Source organism: Ceratotherium simum, chromosome 28 (assembly GCF_057802395.1).
Source record: "Ceratotherium simum simum isolate JZ-2026a chromosome 28, ASM5780239v1, whole genome shotgun sequence".
NCBI classification, from domain to species: Eukaryota; Metazoa; Chordata; class Mammalia; order Perissodactyla; family Rhinocerotidae; genus Ceratotherium; species Ceratotherium simum.
Window position 1 is genome coordinate 35,854,370 of NC_141927.1, and position 26,419 is coordinate 35,880,788.

The 26,419-nt window shown below is 36.5% G+C and overlaps 1 protein-coding gene across 7 annotated transcripts in view; it reads left to right on the top strand.

The window, feature by feature from the left end:
- LOC106800303 (disintegrin and metalloproteinase domain-containing protein 5-like) overlaps positions 1–26,419 on the top strand; it is a 184,608-nt gene that overhangs the window by 14,108 nt on the left and 144,081 nt on the right. For 4 of the 7 annotated variants that reach the window (XM_087418542.1, XM_087418547.1, XM_087418548.1 and 1 more), the window contains 6 exons: positions 6,134–6,212; positions 6,484–6,560; positions 7,391–7,562; positions 8,469–8,534; positions 25,529–25,600; positions 25,800–25,963. In XM_087418542.1, coding sequence (XP_087274668.1) covers positions 6,134–6,212; positions 6,484–6,560; positions 7,391–7,562; positions 8,469–8,534; positions 25,529–25,600; positions 25,800–25,963 — 630 coding nt within the window. Of the gene's footprint in view, positions 1–6,133; positions 6,213–6,483; positions 6,561–7,390; positions 7,563–8,468; positions 8,535–25,528; positions 25,601–25,799; positions 25,964–26,419 lie in introns of those variants that run through there. The other 3 variants (XM_087418546.1, XM_087418543.1, XM_087418545.1) reach the window with 3 other exon arrangements.

Below are 26,419 nucleotides of genomic sequence, written 5' to 3' on the forward strand. Positions count from 1 at the left end.
AAATCAGATTGTATTCCTGAGTTCTCTTTCTTTTAGTTCATTATTAGAGTATAGAAATGCAACTGATTTTTGTAAGTTGATTTTGTACCCTGCAACTTTGCTGTAGTTGTTGATTATTTCTAATAGTTTTCCGATGGATTCTTTACGGTTTTCTATATATAAAATCATGTTGTCTGCAAACAGTGAGAGTTTCACTTCTTCATTGCCTATTTGGATTCCTTTTATTCTTTTTCTTGCCTAATTGCTCTGGCCAAAACCTCCAGTACTATGTTGAATAAGAGTGATGAGGGTGGGGACCCTTGTCTTGTTCTTGTTCTCAGAGTGATGGCTTTCAGTTGTTCCCCATTGAGTATGATGTTGGCTGTTGGTTTGTCATATATGACCTTTATTACATTGAGGTACTTTCCTTCTATGCCCATTTTATTGACAGTTTTTATTATAAATGGATGTTAGATCTTGTCACATGCTTTCTCTTTCTCTACTGAGATGATCATGTGGTTTTTATTCCTCATTTTGTTAATGTGGTGTATCACATTGAGTGATTTGTGGATGTTGAACCATCCCTGTGTCTCCGATATGAATTCCACTTGATCATGGTGTATGATCTTTTTATGTATTGCTCTATTCAGTTTGCCAATATTTTGTTGAGGATTTTTGCATCTATGTTCATCAGTGATATCGGCCTGTAATTTTCATTCTTTGTATTTTTCTTGTCTGGCTTTGGTATCAGGGTGATGTTGGCCTTGTAGAATGTGTTAGGAAGTGATCTATCTTCCTCTGGTTTTTGGAATAGTTTGAGAAGGATAGGTATTAAATCTTCTTTGAATGTTTGGTAAAATTCTCCAGAGAAGCCATCTGGTCCTGGACTTTTATTTTTGTGGCCATTTTTGATTACTGTTTCGGTCTCTTTACTTGTGATTGCTCTCGTCAGATTCTCTGTTTCTTCTTGATTCACTTTGGGAGGTTGTGTAAATCTAAGAATTTATCCATTTCTTCTAGATTGTCCAATTTGTTGGCATATAGTTTTTCATAGTATTCTCTTATAATCCTTTGTATTTCTGTGTTATCCGTTGTCATTTCTCCTCTTTCATGTCTAATTTTATTTATTTCAGGCTTCTCTCTTCTTTTTCTTGGTAAGGGTTTGTCAATTTTGTTTATCTTCTCAAAGAACAAGCTCTTTGTTTCATTGATCCTTTCTACTGTTTTCTTAGTTTCAATTTCTTTTATTTCTGCTCTAATTTTTATTATTTCCTTCCTTCTGCTGACTTTAGGCTTTGTTTGTCCTTCTTTTCTAATTATGTTAGATGTAGTTTAGGATTGCTTATTTGTGATTTTTCTTGTTTGCTAAGGTGGGCCTGTATTGCTATGCATTTCCCTCTCGGGATTTCTTTTGCTGCATTCCATATGAGTTGATATGGTGTATTTTCATTTTCATTTGTCTTCAGATAATTTTTGATTGCTCCTTTAATTTCTTCAATGATCCATTGGTTGTTCAGTAGCATATTTAGTCTCTACATTTCTGTTACTCTCCCAGTTTTTTTCCTGTAGTTGATTTCTAGTTTCACAGCATTATTGTTGGCAAAGATGCTTGTTATGATATCAGTTTTCTTAAATTTATAGAGGCTTACCTTGTTCCCAATATATTGTCTATCCTTTAGAATGTTCCATGCACACTTGAGAAGAATGTGTATTCTGCTGATTTTGGATGAAGTGTTCTATATATTTCTAAGTCCATCTAGTCTATATTTTTCTTTAAGTCCACTGTTTCCTTATTGACTTTCTGTCTGGATGATCTGTCCATTGATATAAGTGGGGTGTTAAGGTGCCCTACTATTGTTATGTTGTTATTGATATCTCCTTTCAGGTTTGTTAATAGTTGCTTTATGTACTTTAGTGCTCCTGTGTTGGGGGCATATGTATTTATAAGTGATGTGTCTTCTTGGTGGAGTGTCCCTTTTATCATTATATATTGCCCCTCTTTGTCTCTCATCACCTGTTTTATTTTGAAATCTACTTTGTCTGATATGAGTATGGCAACACCTGCTTTCTTTTCTTTGCTATTAGCTTGGAGTTTCATCTTCCATCCCTTCACTCTGAGCCTATGTTTGTCTTTAGAGCTGAGATGTGGTTCCTGGAGGCAGCATATTGTTGGGTCTTGTTTTTTAATCCATCCCACCACTCTGTGTCTTTTGATTGAATAATTCAATCCATTTACGTTTAGAGTAATTAGTGATACATGAGAGCTAAATGCTGCTATTTTATCACTCATTTTCTAGCTATTCTGCATTTCCTTTGTTCCTTGTCCCATGTGCTTTGGACTCCAATTGAGTTTGGTAGTTCTCTATGATGATTTTCTTAGTTTTCTCTTTGTTTATCATATGAGTCTCTGTTCTGATTATTTGTTTAGTGGTTACCATGAGGTTTGTATAAAACAGTCTCATAAATGAGATAGTCCATTTCTGATAACCTCTTATTTCCTTAGGCTAAGTCGATTCCATCCCTTTCCTCTTCCCCTTCAAAGTTATTGTTGTCACAACTCATTTCATCTTGTGTTGTCAGTTTGTGGTTAAAGTGACAAGGTTATATTTATTTTTGCTGTTTTGCTTCCTTTATCTTTGATGTTATAATTAAGTGTTTGCTAACCTGTTCTGATAGAGACCTGTAATTTTTCTAATTTTGTCTACCTATTTTTCTCCTAGCTCAATACTTTTTATCCCCTTTATCTTTTTTTTTTTCAGGTATGTGGGCCTCCTTGAGCATTTCCTGTAGTGGGGGTCTTGTGGTGATGAACTCCCTTACCTTTTGTTTTTCTGGGGAAGTTCTTATTTCTCCATCATATCTGAAGGATATTTTTGCTGGATAGACTATTCTTTGCTGAAAGATTTTGCTTTTCAGAATTTTGAATATATCATTCCACTCTCTCCTAGCCTCTAAGGTTTCTGCTGAGAAATCTGCTGAGGGCCTGCTAGGAGTTCCTTTGTACATTATTTTTTTTTTTCTCTTGCTGCCCTTAAGATTTTCTTCTTTTTCATTGGCTTTTGCCAGCTTTACTACTAAATGCCTTGGAGAGGGTCTTTTTATGTTGATATAGTTAGGAGATCTATTGACTTTATTCACTTCTAATTCCAGCTCCTTCTCCATGTTCAGGCCGTTCTCAGCTATTATTTCTTTGAACAAGCTCTCTGCCCTTTTTTCCCTCTCTTATCCCTCTGGAATACCTATAATACTTATGTTGCATTTCCTAATTGAGTTGGATAGTTCTCAGAGAATTTCTTCATTTCTTTTTAGTCTTAATTCTCTCTCTTCCTCTGTCTGGAGCATTTCTGCATTGCTATCCTCTAGGTTGCTAATTCTGTCCTCCATATTGTCAGCTCTGTTCTTTTAAAGATTCCAGATTTTGCTTTATCTCTTCCATTGTATTTCTCATCTCCAATATTTCTGATTGATTTTTCATTATAGTTTCAATCTCTTTTGTGAAAAAGTTCCTGATTTCATTGAACTGTCTATCTGTATTTTCTTGTAACTCTTTGAACTTTTTTATGATAGCTATTTTGAATTCTCTTCATTTAGAATATAAATTTCTGTGCCTTCAGGATTGATTTCTTGGTGCTTGTCATTTCTCTTCTGGTCTGGAGATTTCATATATTTTTGCATACTGTTTGATGGTGTGGATTTATATCTCCTGATAGTGATAATATCTGGTTGCAGCTTCCTGCCGCCACTAGGTGGGGGTCAAGAGCTGTGTATTCTGAGCCCACCAAGATCTGCAGGTACTCTGGTCAACTGGCTGTGCTGGAGGAGCACAGAGCAGGTGGAGAAGCACTTTCTTTCACCTGCCTGATCCTGGGGGCTTCTCACTATCTGCTCTCCTGGGGTGCTAGCTTGATGAAGGCACCCCACAACAGTTCAGTCACCTTCAAGTGTGAGTTTACCATCGGCTGTGAGGGAACTTGGAGAGTGATGGTTTTCCCATGGAGGTCTGCCCCTCCCCCCTCTCTTTGTGAGAGCTGCATGGACCTGGAGTTGCTGCCTTTGGGGATGGAGAGGAGTTCTCCTTACCTCCTTCCACTTCCTCCATGGGGTCCAGCACCTCCACCTTCACACGTTGGGCTGTGTGGGTCTCTCAGACATCTTTTGTGTTGTGTGAATGCCCTCTGTTAGTTCGAATGTCTTTTTTGTGGTATCTTAGTGGGGAGAGTTTATGGGGAGAGCTCACTCCACCATGATGCTGATGTCACTGTAGGCTATTTTTGAGGAGGCAGAAGTAGTGGTGGGGTGTCTAGTTATATGATTATATAATAGTTTAGGTGAGTGATGATGGTGGTTTGAACAATGGCATTGGTCATAGCACTAGAAAGAAAAATTCAGAATACCTTGAAGACAGATTTGGGAGAGTGATTGGGAAACCGTGAGGAATCCTGGATAATTTAGTTGTTGTTTCAGAAATTGGGCAGGGGCCCCATGGCTTAGTGGTTAAGTGCACACGCTCCGCTACTGGTGGCCCGGGTTCGGATCCCGGGCACGCACCGACACACCGCTTCTCCGGCCATGCTGAGGCTATGTCCCACATACAGCAACTAGAAGGATGTGCAACTATGACATGCAACTATCTACTGGGGCTTTTGGCAGGGGGGAGAAAAAAAGGAGGAGGATTGGCAATAGATGTTAGCTCAGAGCCAGTCTTCGTCAACAAAAAGAGGAGGATTAGCATGGATGTTAGCTCAGGGCTGATTTTCCTCACAAAAAAAAAAAAAGAAAGAAATTGGGCAGGTTATAGTGTAATTAAATGACCAATATGAACAGGAAGATGTTTATGTGAGGAAGAGATGAGTTTGGTTTGCAGTGGCTATAAGATATCCAAGTGGGTTTTTTCTACTAGGCATATAGATATGGAAATTTGAATCTCTCAGGAGATTGCCAATAGATTTAGCAGTTATCAATTGGTTGTAATTTTTTAAAATGAGAGTTTATAGAGTGCTTATAGTCTAATGGCTAAAGGCTGAATCCTGGGAAAAACCAACATTTCTGGGTTAGGTAGAACAAAAAAGCAGTCAACATGAAAGATCAAGCTGGAAGCATCAGAGATGTAGGAAGACAAGAAGAAGAGTGATGTGTGATGTAAATAAAGTGATTAGACAAAGTGGCCACAGTTTCCAAAATGATGCCAGAAGTCCAGTGCAATGATTATTTTACAATTGTCGTTTGGATTTGACACTCTGGTGGTTATGAATCTTTTCCAGAGCAGTTTTAGGGTGAATAACAATTGACAAAGTGGAGAACTGGTGTGTAGACTACTCTTTTGATAAAATCTGTTGAGAATTGAAAATATATAGGGAATAGCTAGAGTAGGACTAGGGTCAAGGGAGAGTTATTTAGGGTGGTAATGACTTGGTAATAAACCTTTAAATATTATTAAGACAAAAAAGCAGTAGAGAGGAAGAGTGAAATTATAGGGTGGAAAAAGTATGTATCTTCAATATATGGCACAGGATGGGATTCATAGCATAAGTGTAAGGGTTTGCTTTAAACAAAATATGTAATCATCCTCTGGAAATAAAGAGAAGCAGTGAGGATGGGTACAGGTGATCTGAACGTGAGGTGACATGAAGGTTCTGTTGGATGATTAACAGAAGTGGTGTCAAGTTTTTGAATAGTTACCAAGAAAAATGAAAGAAAATTCTGACCAAAGTTATTGAAAAGAACTTGATACTTAGCTAAGCTTAGTGAATATGAACTTGTAGGGATACCAAGAATATCTTTCTAAATTCTGTCCTAACCTTACATTTTAATTTTAAGATTCAGGTTTAAAATCTAGAATCAATGAACAATAAAGACAGAGAGGTGCAAATCCTGTGCTGGAAATTGGGACCTGTGTTATTTCACTCTTCAATCTTTCTAGCAATTTGGGCTGTTCGTTAGCATGCATTTCAATATTGTATGTCACTGTGGTTAAAATACCTCCTTCAACACCTAATTTATTATAAATGACAGAAGTATTTGGACAATAGGATATGCTAAGATAATTGCCACTACTTTAAATTCCTCACTAAAAAGAAAATTTGTATTATGAAGAATAATTTTTTCTGTGTTTTCTGTTTTACCACTTGAGCATGTTTTTGTGATTTCTGCCTAGATCATTTTTATCTTCAGCTTCTGTTGTTTATTCTTATGACAAAGATGATAGCCAACGTTCTAAGCCTTTGTTAGTTCAGGTAAGACCTTGGTTTTTTCTTACAGATTTATTATTCTGGATTTTATTTAAAAATATGAATATTCTGAAATTACTAGAATATTATTTTGCATATTCACTGAAATTGAATAACCTGGACTAGTTCTTATTTTTACCGGACACAAATTTATTGGGTAATTGCCATTCATGTTAAAGTACTAAGGTAGCTAAAGTGATAAATATAAATGACACACGTGGGATGTCTATTTTTAAAATATGTTATCCATTTTTTTTCCTTTGTGTATTTTTTTCAGATGGATTGCAATTATCATGGATATGTTGCAGGTTTTCCAAATTCTCGTGTGTCACTCAACACTTGTTCAGGACTCAGGTTGTAGCCTATTTAAAGATATCACATTTGCCAGTATTAGATCCTGCTACTCTATAAGTTGATCCTCCATGTATCTTTTGTAGTTCTACAGTCACTTTGTTGCTTCAATTCCCTAAGGAGTAAACCCGAATTGCTGATGAAATAGACTTGGTCACCCTGGCAGCATCTGTTTCTGATGGGAGGCTACTTGTTGATTCTGACAGGATCTCCTGCTTGAGGCTTTGAGCAATCTTGCGTGTAGAGGGGATTGATTGGTCTCTCCATACTTCTGTAGTTTTCCTAAATTCTTTATGTTTTACTTGTTTCTTAATTTCTTAGAATGATTGACAATTGTAGAATGCCTGAATCTGATAGACACTTGGGGTCTGCTCACAGTCATTTTTAGGCAGGTCATACCTTCAGTTCAGCACACACAAACAAATGATTTAGAACATTAAGTGTCAGGAGAGAGTTAGGTGTCTTATAAAGAAGAATGGGACCTAATACTAAGTAAGAGAGTGCCTATACATCCTACAGTCTTGCTTAGAAAATGTGTACCCTAGGCAGGGATTATAACCTGTTTAAGCATGTGAATCCATTCTGCTAACATGCTTTCTTGAAGATAACCAAAATATTTTCCTTAGAATATTTGTAATATAAAGCAGTACATATCCTATGGTATTACTGGTCCAGTTCTGTGTTAATACCACAAAGAATAAAGAGATAAAGTAGAAAAACTAAGGTAACTTTAAATGTGGAAAAAAAATTCTGGCCAAAATTTCTCATTAGAATATTAGATTATAGTTTTTGTAGAATCATTTAAGATTTGTTTTAATTATCTTAATATTCAGGGGGACTTTGCAGTTTAAAAACATCTCATATGGAATTGAACCCATGGAGGCTCTATCAGGATTCGTGCACATGATTTATAAGGAAAAAAATGATAACACTAATATTCCCCTCTTAGGAGACAATGACACTTACAGCCGTAATTCACTGTATGAAGTCAGAAAAAGTTCAGAAGTAAGTGTTGAATTTTTAACTTTAACTTATTCAGTATGATTTTGTGAAACAAAAAACACTTTCAGAGCAAAATTTGGTGACTTACAAGTCTTAAAATTATTCTGCTTTTTCATGAGGGTCCTGTCTGACTTTTAAAATGGATAGAGAATGAAATTAAGTTCTTTGTTACGCTTGTGATTAGATGAAAGTTTCATGAAAACTTAGGTTATTAATCTTGGAAATGATTATGTGAATATAGGATTAAAGAAACCAAAAAATTAATGTTCATGTGTGGGCATTTGGATAATTAGTGTAAATTATTCCTTTTCCTCAATTACTTGGATAATTTAGGTGAAAATATTACGTAATATGGATTTCTAAGTTAAATCTTTGTTTCATAAGAGTTCAAAAATGAATATCAGTGGCTTACATAGGTACATGTAAAACAAAGTGATGAGTTATTCCTCCACAAAGACCTGTAAACTGCCATAAATAACACACCTGGCTCTAGTGAGCAGCCATTGATCATAAACTTCAGTAATATTTTTCTAAACTATATTGTTTGCCAAAAGTAGTTTCCTAATAAGTGGTAGCAGAAAATCTGTCTTCATGTGGTTACTATGAAAATTATCACAAGGCTAAGGAAAGAAAAGCTTTATGTTGTAAACTTAATATTTTCAGTTTCAGCTGTTGCTAAAATCAAAAGATATCTGAGTTCTTATATTGCTTGAAATGTCATTGAAAATTATTAGTAACCACAAGCTCCTTTTGGACTGGAATTTTCTGACTAGTACCTAAATTTTGTATTTGAAGCAGCCTTGTTATGTAATTAGTAGCAACATGTCTCTCAGTTTATCTCTAAAGATAAATTTCGATAGAAGGTAAATTTCTGGAAATTCCTCAGGACTCACATTGTGTGTTTTTCAGAGAACTAAATTGTTCAAGTCATTCCATCGAAATCTTGAAACGTACATTGTTGTGGATAAAAATCTGGTAGGTCCTTTTTTATGCATCGTCTTTTTAAAATTATTTAACATTTGTCTTTAACTTGATTTCAATGATGTAATAACAATTTTAAACCATTTTTTGATAAATGTTTATTTTGCTTTTGCAATTAATAAATTCTTAAAAATTGTGAATAAACTAAATTTTTGTTAATTCACTTATTTTGTATATAAGATTTCTAATTGCTTTTGTAAAGTGAAGCATCTTTTCGTTTTCTAAAGCTTGTCAGCTATTTTTCTTTTTTGTGGAAGGAGTACATCCTCAATGAAAGTACAGATTAAAACTCCTCCACACCCTGAACCACCACATACAATAATAATATTTAACTGCCTCAGCCTAACTGGAAGAGTAGTCTGCAGAAACTAAACTGCCACTTCTTTCAAGCAAAGGGAGAAAACAAGTTATCTGTTTGCTCTCAGTTCTAGGTAAATGACATGACAGAAAAACAAACAAATGAAATTCTCACATTGAGGATTCATGACTATACTTCAGATCTTGTATGAGTTAAAGTTTTGAATTTATAAAACATAGGTTGTTGGGAGATTCTAACCTATAAGGCCACAGTTGTCCCAGGTTGGTAAGATCCAAGGGCACCTGATGGAGGTGGATAGAATTTCTCTCTGGAGGAGTGCAACTTCAGGCAGGATTCTCACAGATTAATGTCAGCCATATGTGAGCTCAAAATCCAGAAGAAAATGAGCCAACACGAACAAAGTTTAGCCAAAATAATAATAATGATAATCGGGGCCGGCCTGCTGGCACAAGCTGTTAAGTGCGCGCGCTCTGCTGCGGCGGCCTGGGGTTCGCAGGTTCGGATCCCCGGCGTGCACCGACGTATTGCTTGTTAAGCCATGCTGTGGCGGCGTCCCATATAAAGTGGAGGAAGATGGCCACGGTTGTTAGCTCAGGACCCATCTTCCTCAAGAAAAAAGGGGAGGATTGGCATCAGATGTTAGCTCAGGGTTAGTCCTCCTCACAAAAAAAAAAAACTAGGAAAAAAAAATAATAATGATAATAATAATAATAATGATAATAATAGATTGATATCCACAAAACCTTCAGATATTAAAATTTTAAGATATAAGTTATAAAATAAAAATATTTTTCCTATAAAGGAATCTGTTGATTCCAGAAGAGGTGACTATGAGACTGGGAAGCTGAGCTAAATGTTGGCAGAGTTAACAAAAATTGAAGTTCACAGCTCACTAAAGAGTTGGAGGGTTTTCTAGTATATAGCTAAATTGACCCAGTACAAATCCAACCAGTACAAATCCAACGCATATTCTGAAATCATATTCCTGTAAAATTACAAAGCAATTAGAAGTAGGAAAGCAAATTTTAAGCATAATCAACAAAAAGAAGGCAATAAAAGAAAAGAAAAAAATTATACATTAAGCATTTGTTTCATAAATGTGGGACAAATTTAAAAGCTAAGGTTAGGGCCGGCTCCGTGGCTTGGCGGTTAAGTGCGCGCGCTCTGATGCTGGCGGCCCGGGTTCGGGTCCCGGGCGCGCCCCGAGGCACCACATCTCCGTCCAACCCGAGGCCGAGTCCCGCGTACGGCAACTGGAAGGATGTGAACCTACGACATACAACTATCTACTGGGGCTTTGGGGGGAAAAAATGAATAAATAAAATCTTTAAAAAAAAAAATAAATAAAAAAAAAAATAAAAGCTAAGGTTAAGAGAAAAGATTTCAACTCAAATATATAAGTAGTTATATTAGAGGTAGAGTGACTAAGGACTGCAATTAAAAATCGAAGATAAAGATAAAAGCAAAGACAGATTATCGTGCAAGACACACACACACATTCTGCTTACAACTGACATATCTGAAATATGGTACATAATGAAAGTAAAAGACTGTAAAAATATACCATAAAAACAAAAATTCTAAGAAACTTGTTCAGCTATATTAACATTAGACAAAGTAGACTTTGAAGATAAGTGTAAGTTATCTATCAGTGCGTAGCAAACCACTCCAAAATTTAGTGACTTATACCAATAACCATTTATCTATTTGGTTGGGAACCCAGAGACCTTTTGGACTTTTATCAATCTCAGACCCTTTTAGTCTAATCTGGTAGCCTTTTACTGACACAGCTATCTTAAAAACTTTGTGGGCTTTCTCTCTCTCGCTCTCTTTTTTTGTTTTACAGGATTACTTTTTAACGTCTTTTTTCCCTCACAGAGAAAATGTTCTTTATTAAGATTTCAGAGGTATAGGGATACAGTTAAAGAGTATCAACTTCTTTTTTTTTTAATTATTTGTTTATTGCAGTAACATTGGTTTATAACATTGTATAAGTTTCAGGTGTACATCATTATACTTCTATTTCTGCATAGATTACATCATGTTCACCACCCAAATACTAATTACAACCCATCACCACACACTTGTGCCGAATTATTGCTTTCGCCCTCCTCCCTCCCCCCTTCCCCTCTGGTAACCACCAATACAATCTCTGTCTCTGTTTGTTTGTTGTTGTTATTATCTACTACTTAATGAGGGAAATCATATGGTATTTGACCTTCTCCCTCTGACTTATTTCACTTTGCATAATACCCTCAATGTCCATCCATGTTGTTACAAATGGCTGGATTTCATCATTTCTTATGGCTGAGTAGCATTCCATTGTGTATATATACCACATCTTCTTTATCCATTCGTCCCTTGATGGGCACATAGGTTGCTTCCAAGTCTTGGCTATTGTGAATAACGCTGCAATGAACACAGGGGTGCATGTATCTTTACGCATTGGTGTTTTCAAGTTCTTTGGATAAATACCCAGCAGTGGAATAACTGGATCATATGGTAGTTCTATCCTTAATTTTTTGAAGAATCTCCATACTGTTTTCCATAGTGGCTGCACCAGTTTGCACTCCCACCAGCAGTGTGTGAGAGTTCCCTTCTCTCCACATCCTCTCCAACACATGTTGTTTCCTGTCTTGTTAATTATAGCCATTCTGACGGGCGTGAGGTGATATCTCATTGTAGTTTTGATTTGCATTTCCCTGATGGTTAATGATTTTGAACATCTTTTCATGTGCCTGTTGGCCATCTGTATATCTTCTTAGGAGAAATGTCTGTTCAGTTCTTTTGCCCATTTTTTGATTGGATTGGTAGTTTTTTTTGTTGTTGAGATGCATGAGTTCTTTATATATTTTGGAGATTAACCCCTTATCCGATGTACGGTTTGCAAATATCTTCTCCCAATTGTTAGGTTGTCTTTTCGTTTTGTTGATGGTTTCCTTTGCTGTGCAGAAGCGTTTTAGTTTGATGTAATCCCATTTGTTTGTTTTTTCTATTGTTTCTCTTGCCCGGTCAGACATGGTGCTTGAAAATATGTTGCTAAAACCAATGTCAAAGAGCGTACTTCCTATGTTTTCTTCTAGAAGTTTCATAGTTTCAGGTCTTACATTCAAGTCTTTAATCCATTTTGAGTTAATTTTTGTGTATGGTGTAAGGTAAGGGTCTACTTTCATTTTTTTTGCATGTGGCTATCCAGTTTTCCCAACACCATTTGTTCAACAGACTTTCTTTTCTCCATTGCATGTTCTTGGCTCCTTTGTCGAAGATTAGCTGTCCATAGATGAGTGGGTTTATTTCTGGGCTTTCGATTCTATTCCACCGATCTGTGTGTTTTTGTGCCAGTACCATGCTGTTGTGGTTACTATAGCTTTGTAGTATATTTTGAAATCAGGGAGTGTGATACCTCCAGCTTTGTTCTTTTTTCTCAGGATTCCCTTAGCTATTCGGGGTCTTTTGTTGTTCCATATAAATTTTAGGATTCTTTGTTCTATTTCTGTGAAAAATGTTGTTGGAACTTTGATAGGGATTGCATTGAATCTCTAGATTGCTTTAGGAAGTATTGACATCTTAACTATGTTAATTGTTATAATCCAAGAGCATGGAGTATCTTTCCATTTCTTTGTGTCTTCTTCAATTTCAGCAATGTTTTATAGTTTTTGCTGTACAGATCTTTCACCTCTTTGGTTAAGTTTATTCATAGGTATTTTATTCTTTTCATTGCAATTGTAAATGGGATGGCATTCTTAATTTCTCTTTCTGCTACTTCTTTGTTAGTGTATAGGAATGCAACTGATTTTTGTATGTTGTTTTTGTACCCTGCAACTTTACTGTATTCGTTTATTACTTCTAAATGTTTTTTGGTGGATTCTTTTGGGTTTTATATTTATAAAATCATGTCATCTGCAAATAGTGAGAGGTTCACTTCCTCCTTTCCAATTTGGATCCCTTTTTATTTCTTTTCTTGCCTGATTGCTCTGGCTAGGACTTCCAGTACTATGTTAAATAGGACTGGTGACAGTAGGCATCCTTGTCTGGTTCCTGTTCTTAGAGGGATAGCTGTCAGTCTTTTACCATTGAGGATGATATTAGCTGTGGGTTTGTCATATATGGCCTTTATTATGTTGAGGTACTTTCCTTCTATCTCCATTTTATTCAGAGTTTTTAATCATAAATGGATGCTGTATCTTGTCAAATGCTTTCTCTGCATCTATTGAGATGATCATGTGATTTTTATTCTTCATTTTATTAATGTGGTGTATTACGTTGATTGATTTGCGAATGTTAAACCATCCCTGCATCCCTGGAATAAATCCCACTTGATCATGGTGTATAATCTTTTTAACATATTGTTGTATGCGATTTGCTAGTATTTTGTTGAGGATTTTTGCATCAATGTTCATCAGTGATATTGGCCTGTAATTTTCTTTTTTTGTGTTGTCCTTGTCTGGTTTTGGTATCAGGGTAATGTCGGCTTCATAGAATGAGTTAGGGAGCTTCCCCCGCTCCTCAATTTTTTGGAAGAGTTTGAGAAGGATAGGTATTAAGTCTTCTTTGAATGTTTGGTAGAATTCACCAGGGAAGCCATCTGGTCCTGGACTTTTATTTTTGGGGAGGTTTTTGATTACTGTTTTGATCCCCTTACTGGTGATTGGTCTATTCAAATTCTCTATTTCTTCTTGATCCAGTTTTGGAAGGTTGTATGATTCTAAGAATTTATCAATTTCTTCCAGATTGTCGAATTGTTTGGCATGTAGCTTTTCATAGTTTTCTCTTATAATCTTTTGTATTTCTGAGCTATCTGTTGTAATTTCTCCTCTTTCATTTCTGATTTTACTTATTTGAGCTTTCTCACTTTTTTTCTTGGTGAGTCTAGCTAAAGGGTTGTCAACTTTGTTTATCTTTTCCAAGAACCAGCTCTTGGTTTTATTAATTTTTCTATTGTTTTTTAGTCTCTATTTCATTTATTTCTCTGCTCTGATTTTTATTATTTCCTTCTTCTACTGATTTTGGGCTTGGTTTGTTCTTCTTTTTCCAGTTCCTTTAGGTGCATTGTTAGATTGTTTATTTGAGATTTTTCTTGTTTGTTGAGATAGGCCTGTATTGCTATAAACTTCCCTCTTAGAACCACTTTTGCTGTATTGCATAAATTCTGGCATGTCGTATTTTCATTTGTCTCCAGGTATTTTTTTGATTTCTCTTTTGATTTCTTGGTTGACCCAATTGTTGTTCAGTAGCATTTTGTTTAGTCTCCACATATTTGTGGCTTTTCTGATTTTCTTCCTATAGTTGATTTCTAGTTTCATACCTTTGTGGTCAGAAAAGATGCTTGGTATTATTTTCATCTTCTTAAATGTATGGAGACTTGTTTTGTGGCCTAATATGTGATCAATCCAGGAGAATGTTCCATGTGCGTTTGAAAAGAACGTGTATTCTTCGGTTTTTGGATGGAATGCTCTGTACATATCTACTAGGTCCATCTGTTCTAGTGTGTCATTTAAGGCCAGTGTTTCCTTATTGATCTTCTGTTTGGATGATCTATCCATTGGTGTAAGTGGAGTGTTAAAGTCCCCTAGTATTATTTTGTTAGTGTCTATTTCTCTTTTTGTGTCTGTTAATAATTGCTTTATATATTTAGGTGCACCTACAGTGGGTGCATAGATATTTACAAATGTTATATCCTCTTGTTGGATTGTTCCCTTGATCTTTATGTAATGCCCTTCTTTGTCTCTTTTTACAATTTTTGTTTTAAAGTATATTTTGTCTTATATGAGTACTGCTACCCTAGCTTTCCTTTCATTGCCATTTGCGTGGAGTATCTTTTTCCATCCCTTCACTTTCAGTTTGTGAGTGTCTTTAGGTCTGAAGTGTGTCTCTTGTATGCAGCATCTATATGGGTCTTGTTGTTTTTCCAATCAGCCACCCTATGCCTTTTAATGGGAGCATTGAGACGTTTAAAGTAGTTCTTGATAAGTAAGTACTTACTGCCATTTCTTAACTTTTTTTTTTCTCAGTGTTTTAGTAGTCCTTCTCTGTTCCTTTCTCCTTCTGTACAGAATTGCTGGTCTCTTTAGTTTGATCTCTGTCTGAAAGTTCTACTCTTTAACTCCCCTCCTCCCTCATTTTATGTTTTTCATATCATATCTAACCTCCTTTTTGTGCATTTGTATCTATTACCATCTTATCATGGAAATAGATAATTTTTCCTATTTGCGGTCTTCTTTTTTCCCCTTAAATCAGTCCCTTTAACATTTCTTGTAGCACTGGTTTCTTGTTGACAAACTCCTTTAATTTTTGCTTGTCTTGGAAACTTTTGATCTCTCCTTCCAGTTTGAATGATAACTATGCTGGGTAGAGTATTCTTGGTGGTAAGATTTTTCCTTTTAGCACTTTAAATATATCATGCCACTCTCTTCTAGCCTGTAATGTTTCCACTGAGAAGTCAGCTGATAGCCTTATGGGGTTTCCTTTGTATGTAACCTATCTTTCTCTTGCGGCTTTTAGGATTCTCTCTTTATCTTTAATTCTGGACATTTTGATTATGATGTGTCTTGGTGTCGGCCTCTTTGGGTTTATCTTGTTTGGGGCTCTCTGTGCTTCCTGTACCTGGGTGTCTGTTTCCTTCCTTAGGTTAAGGAAGTTTTCATCTATTATTTTTTGAAATAGATTCTCTGTGCCTTTGTCTTGCTCTTCTCCTTCTGGGACACCTATAACATGGATGTTAGTGTGCTTGATGTTGTCCCAGAGGTCCCTTAGACTGTCCTCACTCTTTTTAATTCTTTTTTCCCTTACCTGTTCAGCTTGGGTAATTTCTTCTAGTCTTTTGTCCAGCTCGCAGTTCCGTTCTTCTGTATCCTCTACTCTGCTTTTGAGTCCCTCTAGTGAATTTTTCATTTCCAGTATTGTATTCTTCATTTCTGATTGGTTCTTTTTTATGTCTTCCATTTCTTTGTTGACATTCTCACTGAGTTCTTCTATTCTTCTCCCCAAATCAGTGAGCATCCTTAACACTCTTTGTTTGAACTCTCTGTCAGGTTGGTTGCTCATTTCTGTTTCACTTAGTTCTTTTTCTGGGGTTTTGTCCTGTTCCCTTACTTGAAATGTATTCCTTTGCCTCCTCATTTTGCCTCTTTCCCTGTGCTTTTGTCTACGTGTTAGGTAGGTCAGCTATGTCTCCTGCTCTTGGTAGGTGACCTTATATAAGTGATGTCTCAGGAGGCCTGCAGTTGCTTCCCTCAGTTCTCAATGTTCCAGGGGAGAACCCTGTGTGGGCTATGTGTGCCCTTCTGTTGTGACCTGTTTGCTCTCCCTCTAGGCACCCAGGGAGGCTGAGTTATGCTCCTGGCCAGCCGTTGTAATCCTCAGCTGTTTGTAGTTGTTGTGGGCCCTTCAGTCTCTTTATCAGGTGTGGGGAGCCCCAGCACAGTTGGCTGCAAGTTCTAATACCACATTCGTGTTGCAGTATTTCTTTTAAGTGAGTAGGCCCCCAGCATGGCAGGTTGTTAGGCTCAGGGCCTTACAACTGCTATAAGCCTTCAGCCTTTAGGTCTCTTGTCAGCTCTCTGAGGTTTGCAGCTGGGTGGGGCTGGCCTCAGGCACGGGAGCACCCAATTTTTTCAGGGTTTGGAAGGTTAGGCAAACCCCATATATGGGTCTTTGAGAAGCACAAGTCTTCTGCAGCTGACAAGCCCTGCCGCCCACAAGTCCACACACACAGTCAACACAGTACTGCCCCATGTGCATGCCCTGAACTCGTGAAGTGGACCCAGTCTCTCCACGGCACGACCCCCACACACTCCACCACCGCCCCACACTCTCCACCCGCTCCTTGTGCACGCCCTGCCCCACCAAAGGGGGCTCAGTCACCAGGCTGCAGAGAAGCAATTCACCAATCTATGCAGGCCCACAAGTTACCTGAGGGCTTGTTTTTGGGTGGGGCCAGTCCCTAGGGTGGGCTGCCTGCACTGGCCAGGCTGGATTAAATTGGCAGTCTAGTGGGTGCAGCAGACCTGGACTAGCAGGCCCCAGGGAGAACTCCAATGGCGTCTGTGTCAGCACGCCCACACCAGGCCACAACAATGGCCGCCGCCAATGTCCCAGTCCCTGGAGAGGTCTCACCTCTCACCGAGATGCACTCATCGCCTATCAGGTGAGTCTCTTTTCACCAAAGCACTGTGCACCTTTCTCTCTGGTGATTTTCAGTTGCTTTCTGAAACGGGTGAGTTTGCGTGTGGGCTCTTTAAAAGCCGGTTTTAATTTCTTTGTGAACCAGCTTTTCTGGTGGTACTCCCCAATGTTTTAGTAGCAGGCGAAGTCAGATATTATGCCACTAGTGTCGATTGTGCTGGGTCCACAAAGTGCCTACGGCGGGAGCACTCCCGCCTCAGGGCCCCGCACCTCCAGGGAGGGCTGCGCACCTGTGGGCTCCTCCCGGGCAGCTGAGAAGCTGGCGGCTTGTGAATGGGGCGTTTTTTCTCTCCAGAAGGGAGTTTCTGCCTCTTCCACCTCAATTAGGATTGTCCTTTGTTGCAAGAGTTCCTCTTATCCAGCTTTCATTTCTGTCTCAGTGGTAATTTTTCCACGAGTAGTTGCAAATTGGCTGTGTCCGCAGGAGGAGGTGAGTTCAGAGTCCGCTTATGCTGCCATCTTGACTTCTCTCCCCTCAACTTCTTAATTTAAACAAAATATACATTACTGTGTGGTTACCAGTGGCAGATAAGAGGATTGACTGTGGCCTTGGTGAAGCCCAGTGGGAAGCTTGCTAGGGAAGTTGCCCTAGTGTTCTTTCTTGAAATAGCCCACCAGTGTGAAGTTATCCATTTCTCCAATCGTTTTTTAGTGAAGGAGTACAGAGTTTATTGTGTTTCATGGTAAACAAGATTTAGCCATTATAAATACATGGTTTGGAGTCAGATCTAGGATTGAATCCTAGTTTTGTGCGTTAGAACTGTATAATATTTTTTTGTGTGGTAAAAAACATTAAATTTACCATCTTAACCATTTTAAAATGTACAGTTCAGTAGTGTTAAGTCTATTCACATTGTTGTGCTACTGATCTCTAGAACATTTTCATTTTGGAAACTGAAACTCTATGTCTATTAAATACTAATTTCCCCATTGCCTTCCCTCCAGCCCTAGGTAAACCCCTTTCTACTTTCTGTTTCTATGATTTTGACTACTTTAGATACTATATATGAGTAGAATTGTATAGTATTTGTCCCTTTGTGACTGGCTTATTTTGCTTAGCAAAATGTCCTCAAGTTTCATCCATGTTGTAACATATGACAGGATTTCCTTCTTTTTCAAGGCTGCAGAATATTCTATTGTATATATATACTACATTTTCTTTATACGGTCACCTATTAATGGACATTTGGGTTTATTATACCTCTTGGCTGTTGTGAATAATGCTGCAAGGAACATGGATGTGTAAATATATCTTTGAGATCTTGCTTTGAAATTTTTTAGGTATATACCCAGAAGCCAGATGGCTGGAAGGTTTGATAAATCTATGTTTAATTATTTGAGGAACTGCCATACTGTTTTACATAACGGCTACACTGATTTACATCTCCACCAACAGTGCTCAGGGGTTCTAATTTCTCCTCACTCTCATCAACACTTGTTACTTTCTGTTATTTTGATATTAGCCACTGTAATGGGTATGAGGTGATATCTCATTGTGGTTTTGACTTGCGTCTCTGTTATGATTACTGATGTTGAGCATCTTTTAATACACATGTTGGATATTTGCATATTTTACTTGGAGAATTGTCTTTTCAAGTTCTTTGCCAATTTTTAAATTGGATTGTTTATTTCTTGTTGTAGAGTTGTAAGAGTTCTTTATATATTCTAGATATTAACCTCTTATAAGATATATGATTTACAAGTACCTTCTCCCGTTCTGTAGGTTGCCTTTTCACTGTGTTGATTGTTTCCTTTGATGCACAAAAGTTTTTAAGTTTAATGGAATCCCATTTGTATTTTTACTTTTGTTGCCTGTGCTTTTGGTGTCATATCTAAGAAGTCATTGCCAAATGCAATGTCCTGAAGCTTTTCCCCTGTGTTTTCTTCTAGGAGTTTTATAGTTTTAGGTTTTACATTTAGGTCTTTAATCAATTTTGAGTTTTGTATATGATTTAAGGCAAGGGTCCAACTTCATTCTTTTGCACGTAGAGATTCAGTTTTTCCAGCACCATTTGTTGAAGACAGTCATCCCATTCTCTCCTGGCCTGAAAAGTTTCAGTTGAATAATCTGCCACTAGCCTTATGGGGGTTCCACTGTATGTGATTTGTCACTTTTCTCTTGCTCCTTTCAAAATTCCTTCTTTGTCTATGGCTTTAGACAATTTAATTATAATGTGTCTCAATGTAGCCCTATTTGGGTTCAACCTGTTGGAATATTTTGGGCCTCATGGATCTGGATGTCTGTTTCTTTTCCAAGATTTTGGAAGTTTTCAGCTATTATGGCTCTAAATATACTTTCTGTCCCTTTTTCTCTTTTTCTTCTCTTTCTTGTTTCCCATATTATGGATATTGTTTCTTTTTGTTATTTCTCATAAGTCCTATAGGCTTTCTTCACTCTTTTTTAGTATTTTTTCTTTTGCTCCTCTGAGTGGGTAATTTCAAATGTGCTGTCTTGTAGATCACTGATTCTTTCTTCTGCATGGTCAAGTCTGTTGTTGAAGCTCTATTGAATTCTTCAGTTCAGTCATTGTAGTTTTCAGCTCTTGGATATCTGTTTGGTTGTTTCTTTATGGTTTCTGTTACTTTCTTGAACCCATTCTGTTCATGAATTGATTTCCTAATTTCATTTAGTTTTGTGTATATTCTTGTAGTTCACTTAACTTCTTTAGATGATTGTTATGAATTCTTTGTCTGACAGAACATAGATCTTCATTTCATTAGGGTCAGTTATTGGAGCTTTATTAGTTTGCTTAGGTGGTGTAATGTTTTCCTGATCTTTCCTGATCCTTGATTCCTTACACTGATATCAGCTCATTTGAATAAACTATGTCCATTCCCAACTTGACAGGTTTGATTTGGCAGAGGCAGTCCTTCACTGTTCAGCTTAATTTGGGGCTCTGGGAGTGTCAACTGGTAGAGTCTTTGGGCAGGTGGGGTTTGCTATCAAGTTCTATTTTTGAATGAGGCTACTGCATGAGCTCTGAGGTCGGAGGTGGGGTGCTGCTGGCTGAGAACAGTTGTATAGAACTGCTGGGTTAGTTCCTTGCCCAAGTGAGGCTGTAGGATGGGCTCTGCAGTTGCCTGGATTCTCTAGTTAGGCCTCCTAGATGTTCAGGACTGAGTCTATACTCAGAAGTAGGTGGGGCTATGAATTAGCTTCCCTGTCCTGGTGTGGCAGCAGAATGAGCCCCAGGGCCTCCACAGCTCATGTTTGAGGACTGAAGTCACGCAACACTCTGCACTGAATTCCCTGGCCAGATGGAGCTATCAGTTTTACTCTGCAAATGTAGAAAGCTGCAGGCTGTGTTCTTTGTTCAAGTGCCACTGTAAACAGGGCTATAGGATGGGCTATGCAGCATCCTATATACTCTGATAGGTTCCCTGATCAGATGGGCTGAAGGCTATATTCAGCAGATGGTTGGCTATCAATTAGTTTCCCTGCCTTGGCCCTAATTCTGGTTATTTTATTTTATTTTTTTTTGTGAGGAGATCAGCCCTGTGCTAACATCTGCCAATCCTCTTCTTTTTTTGCTGAGGAAGACTGGCCCTGGGCTAACATCCATGCCCATCTTCCTCCACTTTATATGGGATGCCACCACAGGATGGCTTGCCAAGCAGTGTGTTGGTGTGTGCCCAGGATCGGAACCGGTGAACCCCGGGCCACTGCAGTGGAGCGCGTGCACTTAACCACTTGCGCCACCAGGCTGGCCCCTGGTTAATCTTTTTTTGGGGCGTCAAATTAGGCAAAATTATGCACCAACTTCCCTGAGCTGATGGGCCACCATTCTAGCTCTGCAGATGGTAGGATGGTAGGACCACTGCCTGGGCTGTTTGCCAAAGATCTGTTCTAATTGGACTTGCAGAATGGGCTACACAGATTCCCAGAGCTCCAGTTAGGTTTCCTTGTCAGGCTGGGCTGGAGGCTGTATTCAGTTTTGGATGGGGCTATAAATTAGTTTCCTGCCCAGTTTGGGCTGCAGAACAGGCCCCTTACCAGAAATGCTCTTTGTTTATAGGTCAAATCAGAAAGAACCACACCCCAAGCTCCCTGGTCAGTGAAGGCCACTGTCTTGGCTCTGCAGATGCAGAGCCACTGACTGGGGTCTCCGCTCAAGTGTAACCGGGACTGCATGGTGGGCTACCAACATTCCCAGGAGTTCTGGTTAGCTTTCCTGGTTGGCAGGGTTGGAGACTGTATTTGGCAATGAGAAGGGCTACAGATTAGCTTCCCTGCCCAAGAACATTACATATTTGACATTAGATATTATATATAATTAGATGTGACATATAGATATTATGTCATACATATGTATAGATAGTTATTAGATATGAAGTATAGATATTATATATTATACATTTGGTATTGAATTAATAAGAAATTTCTTGGGCATGGTAATGGTATAGTGGGCAAACAGGAGAAAATCCTTATTCTTAGGAGCTACATGCTGAAGTGTTTGCAACTTACTCTCAAATAGTTCAGCAAAATGAACGATGTATGCCCAGATCCACATCCATAGACAATAGATAAAGATGAATAGAAAGAACTAAATGTGACAGACATTAATAATAGATTAATCTAGGTGAAGATATATGGATAGTCTTCAAATTTTGTGTAGGTTGAATTTTTTCAAAATAAAAAGTGCTATTTATCAAAATTAATGAATCCTTACAATGGGTGAATTTAATTATATATAAATTATACCTCAATAAAGTTGATCTAAAAGATTTAGTGTAGGGTGACAACAAGTAAACATGCATTTCAAAAAATTATTTACATAGGCTTTATCATTAAGTCAAAAAGAAAGAGAAATGCAATGTTGCCTCCAATCAATTGGTAGGATGTGGTGTTGTCTCGTTTACATAACCATATTCAGCATCTTTCTGGTAAGCATTATTAACCATTTTGGAAAAAACAGTTAAATCTTGATGAATCCTCACATTTTTGATTTTCACCTTCCAAGGGGTTGAGGTCTTCCTGTCTAGATGGGTCCAGTTGACAAAAATGAAGAAACTTGTTTTACAATGTTTAAACATATCTGAATATACAATCCTGAATGTATAACCTTGAAATCATCACAGAAACCCCCCCCCAAATATTTTTGTATACTATAGCAAAAGTCAAAAGGAAATACTGTGAGTACATGAACAAGAAAATAGAAAATTATGGGTCAACTTTATTGATTACAATAATGTGAGTTAAATATCCCTATTAAAGTGCAAAGAATCTCAAATTAGATGACATTTATGAAACAGCTTAAAACAAAATGGCAGTATTAGGTATAAAACATTTTTTAAGCGACCAGCAAAAATGTGCCAAGATTAGCAATCAAAGAGAAAATCAGGATGATATTACTAATAGATAAAGTAAAATTCAGGATAAAAAGCCTTGCGTAGAAGAATGAGAGGAATATTTTATATTGAAAAATACAATTCAAATTAAAGGTGTGTTTTTAGTAATAAACATTTAGTTGCCCAGTGAGTTATGATGAAACTATAAAAACAAAACCTCTGGAAGGTTTCTGAAGAAACTAACAGAAACCAAAACTATAGTGGAGCACATTAAAGCATTTCTTTTAGCCTTTAACAGATAGACAAAAAATAAATGTTAACATATAAAGATCAAATTATTTATCAGCTTGCTTTACTAGATACTTATTCATCTTTGTATCTTATGAGTGGTGCCACACACATTCAAATGTCTATAGATATCTGTAGAAAATGTATGCAAAGGTAGTCATCTCTAGGTGACAAGGAAAACAGCAATAATTTTGTAAAAGTAAAACCTGTATTCCGAAACTCTCTCACAACATATTAAAACAATAGGGAATAAAAAGAGATAAGGCAAAAAATAATATGAATTTTAAATACTATTTAAAATGAAAAGTTTTTAAATGTTATTAAATACATTTAAATTTAAAAGTTATTAAATACATAAAAGTATTTAAAATGAAAAATTTTAAATACTATTATGAGTAACTTTTTCAAGGTTGGAAAAAACCCATAGTTATAAATTATTTAGAAATTAATGAATTGTATACAGTATTTTAAAAATTTAGAGAATTTGTATTAATCAGAACAGGCTAGGTTTTGCTATGGTAAAAAATAACTGCAAAATCTTAGTGGCTAAACACAGTTCATTTTTCATTCATGCAATGTCAGCCATGGGTCTGGGTGACTCTCCAGGACAACTGTCTTCCATGTGTTGGCTCTCCACTCCAGAATGCTTAGATTTTTTTGGCCTTTATATATTGATAGTTTGCTTTCTGATTGCCAAGCCAGTAGAAGAGCAGACCAGAGAGATGTGAGCCACCACAAGGAAATACTTCCCCTTAGAAGTGACATTCATCACTTTTGCCTTCATTTCATTGGCCAAAGTAAATCACCTGGCCATGCCTTTCTTTAGAAAGGAAGAGTTCCTGAACTAGGAGGAACTGAATGTTGGTAAATAGGGATAATGCGTACCACAGAGGATAGTACCAAAACTAAACACAGAGGAAATTCATATTTTTGAAAGAATTTGCTATTAGGAAGTAGGAATGAAAAATATATAGATGAAGCTTCTAATTTAAAGTTTCAAAACTTTAAAACAAGAGAAATGTAAGGAGGATGGGCAATAATTAGTAAGACGGCTAAGTTGATGATAAACAGAAACATTAAAATGGATAAGTAAATTCAAGAGCTGGTTTGTTAAAAAAAATAGGTAGAAAGTATAATTAAGCAAAAGGAAGAAAACATGTTATGATGTTAAAAAAGATTAAGATGGTATAACTATGGGCTTGGAGAAGATTCAAACAAATAAACACAAATTCGTTGAATTCTCCAAAGGAGATAAGAATTTAAATGAAATCATCACATTGTACACCTTAAACTTACATAGTGTTATATGTCAATTTTATCTCAAGAAGCTGGAAAAAATAAAAAGAAATATAATGGATCAGTTGCCACTGTTAGGTATAGATATTTTATTTTATGATTTTTTTATTGATGTTTTAATAGTATAACATTGTGAAATTTTGGGTTGTACATTTTTGTTTGTCTGTCACCATATATATGTCTCCCTTCACCCCTTGTACCCACCCCCTACCCCCACTGCCCCTGGTAACCACAATACAGCTTTCTCTGTCCATGTGTTGGTTTATATTCCACATATGAGTGAAATCATACTGTGTTTTTAAATGAGAGTTCTTTAAAATGTTTCAGGAAGACATAATTCAGATGCTAATTCACTTCTCGGATATAGGAAAAACATGCAGCTTAACAATTTTAGGTAATGCTCTAACATTTGCTAAGCAACATTCATTTGCTCAATTATGAAAAGTGTGTGTACACACATACATGAGCACGGGCCCATCTTTCTTAATGCTACCGAGTTCTAAACAAAATATTATATTAATTTTGATAGTATATTAATAATATGTAGTGTTTTGATAGCAAATATAATGATGGTTTAATATTAAGTAATATGTCAATGAAATCTATTGCATCAATAGGTCAAAAGACAAAAATCATTATCATTTTGGTATGCTTCAAAAAGGCTTTTGATAATAACTCAACTCTATTTTTTATAAAAGTTGTAGTATTTAGGAAGATTTATAAATAGGTGTTTCTGAACATGATACAAAATAGTCATCTAAAACTGAACACCAATTAATGTTGAAATATTTGCAGTTTTCCAATGAATAATCAGGAGCAAAACTCACATGCCTGATATAACCATTGCTATTTAATATTCTCCTGGCATTTTTAAACATTAGACAAAGAAAGAGCTTATTGGAATAAAGAAGAAATTAGAACATGAGTTGCATGGTGACATGAAAGGCTGTATCTGAACATGGGATCCCGGATCACAATAAAGTGAGGCTCTCATTAAGGATTTTCCTTTGTTATTCATATATTTTTTGGTTTGTGATTATATATATTATTTTAGAAATAACTATATTTTGAAATACCACATTAAAAAATTAAATTTTCATAAACAGTGAGTAACTCCCAAGTTGAGTGCATTAAACATTGTTTAAAATCATGTTGTTTTTATTATATAAATTAAAATTTTAATTAATTATTAATTAATTAATTAATTAATCTGCTGAGGAAGATTTGCCCTGAGCTAACATCTGTTGCCAATCTTCATCTTTTTTGCTGAGGAAGATTCACCCTGAGCTAACATCTGTTGCCAATCACCCTCTATTTTGTATGTGAGCCACTGCCACAGCATGGCCACTGACAGATGAGTGGTATACATCCACACCTGGGATCTGAACCCGGGCCACCAAAGCGGACCACATGGAACTTAACCACTAGGCCACCAGGGCTGTCCCTATTTTTTTTTTAAATAAATTATTATTTATACTCATTATTGGTTTCCTGGATTTCAAGGGGAATGTGGCCCCATAGCTATTTTAGAATAGAGCACATTATACATGTAAAGCATATGTGATATATTAACATCATCCACTAGTTTTCAAAAATAATTTATCTTTTTCAGTTTGATTACATGGGCTCTGATATAAAGGCTGTAACACAGAAGATTATTCAGATAATTGGTTTTGTTAACACTGTAAGTTTTTAAAAACTATTTTGGTTATATATTTTGTAAAAGTATAAGTAATATCAATTGATGTGTATAGTATTTTGCTGTGCTGTTGAAGAGTTTCCATAATCAAAATACTGAATTAGATGTCTTAAAGGTATTTTTATAAAAGTTTAATATAATGTTCAAATTTATTTAAAATTTTTTATTTATCTTCTGCTTTTAGATGCTTACCCAGTTAAAAATGACTGTTGTAATATCTTCCATAGAAATCTGGTCAAATAAAAACAAAATTTCTACTACAGGGTCTCCTAATCATATATTATCTAGATTTTTAGAGTGGAAATCCAAACATCTCTTCCGACCTCATCATATTGCATACTTTTTTGCGTGAGTATAGTATTCCATATTTGTATAGCATTAAAGGAATAACCCAAAATTATTTCCTATGTTAAATATGAAAAGAAGCACTTACTTAATGTAAACTGTGTTCTTAAATTTGATAGACACCACGTGATAGGAAAAAAATATAAGTTAAAAGTCCGATTCAAGGAGCAAATGTGAGGCATGACTTAAAAACTTTGATCAACTGATATAAAATTACCTGATAAAAGTAGAATTACATAAACATATTGAAATAACTAAAAGAGATTAAATTACGAGTGAAATGATTTCTTTGATTTCCCTTGGCTTATAACTTTTACTACCTGTTATCTTATCTCTACATTCTTGTCTCCCATCTGAATAATTCTTATGTTTTTATTTTCTAATAACATGAATATATTGAAATGTTACACCATCTAGAATCTAATGCACAGAAAAATCTATTCATCTTCAGTGAATAAA